The 7468-nt window shown below is 62.1% G+C and overlaps 2 protein-coding genes across 2 annotated transcripts in view; one reads left to right on the top strand and one right to left on the bottom strand.

Annotated features, from left to right (window-relative positions):
- Positions 1-4035, top strand: part of MUC6 (mucin 6, oligomeric mucus/gel-forming) — a 52591-nt gene extending 48556 nt beyond the window's left edge. Inside the window, exons 36-38 of the mRNA XM_011993864.1 lie at positions 202-1107; positions 2863-2965; positions 3244-4035. Of these exons, the coding sequence (XP_011849254.1) occupies positions 202-1107; positions 2863-2965; positions 3244-3421 (1187 nt within the window). The 3' untranslated portion in view covers positions 3422-4035. The remainder of the gene's footprint in view (positions 1-201; positions 1108-2862; positions 2966-3243) is intronic.
- Positions 4036-6118: 2083 nt separating this feature from the next.
- AP2A2 (adaptor-related protein complex 2, alpha 2 subunit) overlaps positions 6119-7468 on the bottom strand; it is a 92615-nt gene continuing 91265 nt past the window's right edge. Inside the window, exons 21-22 of the mRNA XM_011993856.1 lie at positions 6886-7020; positions 6119-6283 (exon numbers count right to left, since the gene is read on the bottom strand). Of these exons, the coding sequence (XP_011849246.1) occupies positions 6206-6283; positions 6886-7020 (213 nt within the window). The 3' untranslated portion in view covers positions 6119-6205. The remainder of the gene's footprint in view (positions 6284-6885; positions 7021-7468) is intronic.

Genomic DNA, 7468 nt, shown 5'->3' with positions numbered 1-7468 from the left:
CCGTCTCTTCCACAGGTCCTACGACTGCAACATCCTTCAAGATCACCACTACCTATCCAACCCCATCACACCCTCAGACCACACTTCCCACTCACATTCCACCTTTCTCCACCTCCTTGGTGACTCCAACTACTCCCATAGTCATCACCCCTATCCTCCCAGCGATGTCCACTTTCTCCTCCATCCCTACAATGCCAACAGGCACCATTTCTCCACCGACAACGGTCAAGGCCACAGGGTCCACCCACACAGCCCCATCAATGACAGTGACTACCAGTGGGACCAGCCAAGCCCACAGCTCATTCAGCACAACCACAGCCTCTTCTTCCTTCATATCCTCCTCCTCATGGCGGCCTCCGAACTCTAGCTCAAGGCCACCGTCACCACCTTCCGCCACCACACAACTCCCCCACTTGAGTTCTGCAACCACTCCTGTTTCTACAACTAATCAGCTGTCCTCATTTTCTCCCACTCCTTCTGCCCAGTCTTCTGTTTCTTCTCATGTACCTTCCTCCCACTCCTCTCCCCAGACTTCATCTTCAGCTGGTACATCTTCCTCTGTCGTGTCCACCCCCGTGCACTCCACAACCCTGAGCTCGAGCTCACACTCCTCCTTCTTCACTCATCCCACAACTGCATCAGGGTCTGCATCTCCCTTTTTTCCTTCTTCTCCAGCTGCCTCTACCACCATTAGGGCCTCTCTCCCCCACACTATCTCCTCTCCTTTCACCCCCTCTGCTCTACTCCCCATATCCACTCTTACTGTGTCTCCCACCCCATCCAGTCAGCAAGCCTCCAGCTCCGCTGCATTTCCGTCCACGCCCAGGACCACGGCCAGCACCCACACCGCCCCTGCCTTCTCCTCTCAGTCCACCACCTCGCGGTCCACTTCTCTCACCACCCGAGTTCCCACGTCAGGCTTTGTGTCACTCACCTCGGGGGTGACGGGTATCCCTAGCTCTCCACTCACCAACCTTACCACCAGGCACCCTGGTCCCACCTCACTGCCTACCACGCAGTTCCTGACCAGCTCCCTCACTGCGCATGGAAGCGCCCCTGCTTCTGCCCCGGTATCTTCTCTCGGGACACCTACGCCCACATCACCTGGTAAGTGGCATCTCTGTGGCCCTCCTGCTGGCCTCACCTCTGTGCTCGTGACTCCCAGGCAGCCACTGCCTCAGTTTACCCCTCATGGTCCTATGATCCCAGGACCACATGCCTGTTCCCCACCTTCCCTACATGCCTAATGGGTTTTTCCCCTCTCCTCTCTTGGGCACCCTCTATGCCAACGCTTTCTTGGCCAAGCAAGTGTCCGGCCTCCCCGTTGGCCTTTCCCCAGCTAACCTTGACCTTTCCCTGCACTGGCTCACTCATGCCCCGGTCACTGCTGCACTCCTGGCCTCCCCTCAGAGTGATACCTGCCAAAAGCCCTCCCCGGCTGCCCCTTTGGGTGCTCAGAGGATGTCAGGGCTGGCCGGACCCCAGGGTTCAAGCAGCACAGCCCTTCCTCCAAGTGCAGAAAGAGACATAAAGGTCCGGCACAGCCCCTGCCTCGCCCCGAAGGACCTGTTGAAGGTGAAGCTGGACCTGGCAACCAGGGCGCCTGCTCCTTGGTACTCATGCCAATTCTCCGGGCCACGGCTCTTCCCGGCCTCCACCTGGTCTCATGCCTATGAGCGAGTCCACTGCTCCCCAGGCCATGGGATGCCTGGAGACAGAACACACCTCAGGCCTCGTCCACCTAACCTCACGTTCCAGGGATGTCCCTCACTTCCCTCCTGGGTGTTCCTCTCACAGCAACCACCCAGGGACTGGGTCCCTCGCATGCATCGACCTCCACCAGGTGGCAACGCCACGGTTGGCTTCGTGGTCTCTCACGTGGGTAGCAGCTCGTTGCTGCAGGCTGAGGGAATCTTGGTTTGGGTCCCTCCCTGAGACCAGGACTTGGGTGCAAGCTGTAACCGGGGAGGTGGCCCCAAGAAGCAGAGGTGAGGGAGCAGGAACCATCTGGGAGGGGAGGGCTGGGGACGGCAGGGCCTGTGGAGGCACACATAGTCCTGCCCCCTCCTGGAGAAAGCTCTCTGCAGCGGGCAGGTAGGTTCCAGGCGACCTGTCTTCTCTGTGGCCAGGAAATGAAGCTGGGCACAGCCAGGGGAGGGCACACAGGCAGCAGAGTTCAGCCTTTACCCCAGGACTCCTTTTCCACTTTAACCCACACTCCGCAGTGGCGGTTTCTAATGCCGATGCTGCCACTGCCTGCATCAGTCCACCCTGCTCCGTGCTGCCTGCCACGTGCCCAGGCCTCTCACTGAGGCTGGCTGTCTGGGCCTTCCACACGGTTCCCCACCCCACCCCTTCCAGGAGCCCAGACCACGGGGCCTGCTCCACTTCCCTCCTCCCCAGCTGGGGCACATGGAGCTCCCACGACACCACTTGTCCCCCACTCTGGCGTCACTGACACGGTGTCCTCGGCCCCCCTGCAGGTCCTGGGTCCGGCCAGCCAGAGATACCCATGCCCACAGGTCGGTGTCGAGGCCTGGGGTGGGGCATCAGGGAAGCTGGGGCCCAGGGGTGGCTCACACAGGCCCAGGGCTCAGTATCTGCTGAGTCCACTGAGAAAATTTTCTACCTTGATGGACTCCAGCAGAGCGACTTTGAGGGGAAAAAACAAACTAGGATGCTGCTGGCCTTTGCCTTTGGGTATGGCTGAGGTCTGAGCTCTGTGGGGCTCCACAAAGGAAGACCACACCTTGGGCAGGAGAGTCCAGAGACAGGTGGGGACCCCGGTCTCTAGCCAGGGCTTCCCTCCCTCCTCGCTCCATGTCCACCCTGAGCGCTGCTGACCGTCCACTCGGCTCCCAGGGGTCTGCAGCGTGCAGGAGCAGCAGGAGGAGATCACGTTCAAGGGATGCACGGCGAACGTGACGGTAACCCGCTGTGAGGGCACCTGCATTTCTGCCGCCAGGTGAGTCCACAGGTGGGAGGCCTGCCCCACGTCCAGCAAGGTGCTCACAACCCCACCCCAGAGAGGCGCCAGGGCAGGTTCGGGCTCCCCACCCAGGCGCTTGCTGCCCCGTCAGGTTAGCCACTCTGCGCTCCATCTGCCCAACACCGGCCTTGGCCCCTGTGAGCCGGGAGCTCAGCGGGGAGGTCCAGGCCTCTGTGGAGCAGCTGCCCTGGGGAGGGAGGGGCCTTATGCCCCTGCAGCACCCATGACCCTGCTCTGTCTTGGCTTCTTGGCAGTTACAACACCATCACCCAGCAGGTGGACGCCCACTGCGGCTGCTGCCGCCCCCTCCACTCCTATGAGCAGCAGGTGGAGCTGCCCTGCCCAGACCCCAGCGCGCCTGGCCGGCAGCTCGTACTCACCCTGCAGGTGTTCAGCCGCTGCAAGTGCAGCTCTGTGGCCTGTGGAGCCTAGCAGGGTCGCTGCCCGCTCTCCTGGGGCTGAAGGACTGCAGATGACAGACAGGACAAACACCCGCCGGCCCCCCTCCCACTTGTGCCGGCAGCTGCTTTCCTGGTCACCAGGCCTGGCCCGCAAGTGCCCCCAGCTGTGGCTCACCTGGGGCACCGGTGGGAGAGGGGCTGCCAAGCAGAGGCTCAGACCACCACACCCCTGCAGACCCTGAGCCAGCAGAGAGGGACTGAGGCGGGCAGTGGCCACGCATCCTCCCAGGCACACAGGGCACTCCCGACCACCCGTCTGCCATCCAACACCTCCCAGCCCTTGAACTTGGCCCCAGCCCTGCTGGGCCCAGAACCCTGCAGATGAGGCCAGAGCAGGCGCTGGACCAGACCCGTCAGGACCTGTGCTGAGATGGGGGCAAGAGGCCCAGGCAGCCACCGACACAGAGAAGAGGAGTTCCCCAGAGTCAGGGAGGGCAGAGGGTGGCAGCGAGGGCAGGGCAGCCACCCCCGCTCCCAGCCAGGCAAAAGGCCCCGGCCAGCACCACACCTGTCCCCAGCAGCTTGTCCTCGGGAGAGGGCGTCACCCGGCCAGAGACTCCAAATAAACTGGTTCTTGTCAAGGCACAGAGGCTGGTCCCTGAGCACTTGAGCCCTGCTTTTGCCTCTCCCCAGTCCCTTAGACATTAGGCACCCGACCCACACCTGCACCCTGTGGGCCCCTGGGATCTGAGGTTGGGCGGGGCTGCCCCCAGGAGGGTCTGGGCTGGGAAAAGAAGCTGCCTCTGGCCTTGGGCCCCTGCCCTCCCTCCACCAGGACTGTCCCATCTCTGGCGAAGCCCACCGTCCTCCAGGGGCCACCCCCATCTGCCCGAGAGCCCCTTCTGTAGTCAGATCAACAGGAGGATCCCCCACGGAGCCTCCTCATACCCACGTGGTTTGGCAGGCCTGTTCCCCAGAAGGGAGCCCTGGGCTGCACCCCAACACACTGTACAGCAGGGAGCCCTGAGGCCAGGCTGGAGGGGTTCCCGCATGACCTGAGTCCCAAAAAATTCCACCACATGCCCAGAATCAAACTGGCAGAGCAAAGGGCAGGTCACTTTCTGATGCCCACTGCCTGTGAGCCCACGTGCCAAAGGACAGGCCAGGGACTTTGGGGTCTGTGCCTCACACGGCCCCCGGGGAGCTGAGGGTTACGTGGGATGCTTTCCCCCCAAAGAAAGCGCACGATCTGGGGTGCTGTTCTAGCCTTTATTTTTCTTTGACGAGGAGTGCCACACTGAGGGCCCCTCTGCAGCCACACAGGGAAGTGGTGCCTCGGGGAGCGGCCTTTCCTCTGATGGCGGGAGGGGTCAAGGGACGCAGGAGATCCACGGCAGCACACGCAGCCGGCAGGCGCAGCACACGGGCAGAGCACTGCCCAGCAGCTGGAACACAAGAATGAGGGCCACACCACCCAGCTGCAGCACAAGCCCAGCGCGGCGTGTCATGACACCTGGCACCGCCAGACCCAGAATGGCCAGTGCAAGAGGCGCACGCCACCGACATGGCTATCCTGTGATCAAAGTCCGACACGCTGGAAGGAGAGCCACAGACATCGTGGGCTGCACACACTGCAGGGGAGCTGTGGAGACCTGATGGGTCCATGAGCCCGTGCAGCTGCCCCAGGGACCCGTGGAGCAGGTGGCTGAGGGCCAGGCTCAAGCACATGTGGCCACCCACCCTCCCTGCCTCCACAGCATGTCAGGAAGCCGGAACCCATGCTGGGTGTGTTTAGGACAAACAAGGCCACCGTCCTGGGGACAGAGCACAGGGCCCCGGCCTTGGCTCCTAGGCCAGCCCCACTCTCTCGCCTCTCAGGTGTCAGACGTGCAGCCTGGGTGCTGAGTCCAGACGACAGGCGAGACACAAGCCGCAGGTGGCACACAGTGTGTGGCCCATGGCCCCTTCACTTCCTGATGACACAGAGGCTTCCCTCCTCCACAGCCCCTCCAGGGATGACTGGACGGGGCCAGTGGAAGCATTCAAGCCTGCACCGTGGCCTGGGGACACCCACTCTTGACAGGAGAGAGACGAGCACACCTGAGTCTGAGCCACCAGCCCACGCTTTACCCCGGAGTCCTGGGGGCCCCGCGGGGCCAGCAGGACGCTCCTTCCCTGGCTGCACATCTAAGGCCTCGGGGACTGCAGGAGCGAAACAGACGCCCTCCACGAACAGGAGCTGGGAAAACAATTACATCCAGCCAGGACACGCGGTTTGGCCAGAAGTCATTACAAATACCAATGCTTCTGAAGTCCAGATTAAAATCCTGCCTGGGAAAACTGTCCAGCTGGGACTGCAGCAAAACCAGGGGCGGCCGTGCTCCTCCCAAGGGTCCAGGACGATGCCAGGTGTGCAGCCACCAGAACAGCCACACGCCAAGGCTCAGCCCACGCACATGGAGCGGCACTGCTGCTCCCAGAGGCTCCGAGGCGGGTGGGCGGCAGCACGGGCCATCTCAGTGACACTCCCACAAACGCCACGTTCACGCCAACTTCTAATTTCCCTTTAATTTGTAGATTTAACCACAGAACTGTCTTGATTTTTATAAAAACTGATCCCAAGATCCACCTTCTGCCGTGGCTGCCGCAGTCCAGGCTGAGCTTTTCTTCCTGAGCCACACACGTGTGTTCCTGTCCAGCCCAAAGGGGAGAGGTCTGGGGCAGCGGGGGTGCTCATCTGCAGGACGGCCACGAAGACAAACGGCACAGACGAAGACAACGCAAGACACACGGGCCTGGTCTTCCATCCTCAAGACTAAAACTGCGCGGACAGCAATTCACATAATCTCTGAGAAACGGCTTCCTTACTCGTCCGCAGCGTGAGCCGGTACATCTGAAACGGAGAGTGCAGCGGGTCAGCGGGCATGCCAAGGCTCACACAGCCCTCGGGTCCAGGACCCGCTATGCAGAACCCTGTGGGCCACGCCCAGGGACCGCTCTCTGGAGGCACCCACAGCTCGGCAGAGGCCTGAGCACCACACACACTGTCAGCATGAAAACTGAGGGCTGGCACGGGAGCGCCTGGCGCCTCGTACGTAGCTGGCGGGAGTGTGAAGTGGCACAGCTTCTTGTAGCGCTAACCACACACAGGCCCTGGGCAGCAGCGGCATTCCTGGGTGCCGCCAGAGTGAAACGGAGACAGGTGTCTGTTGACAGAATGGGACGTGGCGAGAAGGAACAACGCAGTGACAGAGAGGAACAGCTGGGAGAGCCACCGCCCAGGGCCAGGCTGCTCTGTGGCGGGACGATGCTCCAGGTGGCCAGCTGTGGGGAGACTGGGATGCAACCATGTATTGACAGGGTGGTGGTTAAACGGGCACACAACATCTATCAAAACTGACCGAACTGCACTAAAGAGCTACACATCTCACCATGTACATTGTGCCAGAATAAAAAGCAACTCAAGTGTGTTCAGCCATTTCCTGAGGGCCTGACCTGGGCTTGCAGGTTCGGCTCCAGGCGTAGCAGGCATCCGATCTGGGTGGTTTTCGTGTGGATGATTCCAGCTCCCACGAAATTCGCAGGATTAGGATCAACTTCTTCAAGAAGTGCAGAACCAAATCCAATGATCTGTCCAAAGAAACAGGAGAATGATGATCCTGGAGCAGGGTCACAGGCAGCACGTCCAGGGCCATCCCTCCAGACCCCGGCGCTGGGTTGCGGGCAGCACGTCCCCCGGGGCCATCCCTCCAGATCCTGGCACTGGGTGGCGGGGAGCGTGTCCCCAGGGCCGTCCCTCCAGACCCTGGTGCTGGGTCGTGAGCAGCAGGTCCCCCGGGGCCATCCCTCCAGACCCTGGCGCTGGGTCACGGACAGCGCGTCCCCCGGGGCCGTCCCTCCAGACCCTGGCACTGGGTGGCAGGCAACGGCCCTCCAGACCCTGGCGCTGGGTCGCGGGTAGAGCGTCCCCCGGGGCCATCCCTCCAGAACCTGGCAATGGGTCACGGGCAACGGCCCTCCAGACCCTGGCGCTGGGTTGCGGCAACGGCCCTCCAGATCCCGGCGCTGGGTCGCAGGC

This window comes from Mandrillus leucophaeus, unplaced genomic scaffold (assembly GCF_000951045.1).
Source record: "Mandrillus leucophaeus isolate KB7577 unplaced genomic scaffold, Mleu.le_1.0 Scaffold435, whole genome shotgun sequence".
In the NCBI taxonomy this organism is placed as follows: domain Eukaryota; kingdom Metazoa; phylum Chordata; class Mammalia; order Primates; family Cercopithecidae; genus Mandrillus; species Mandrillus leucophaeus.
This window is presented reverse-complemented; position numbering and strand designations above follow the sequence as displayed.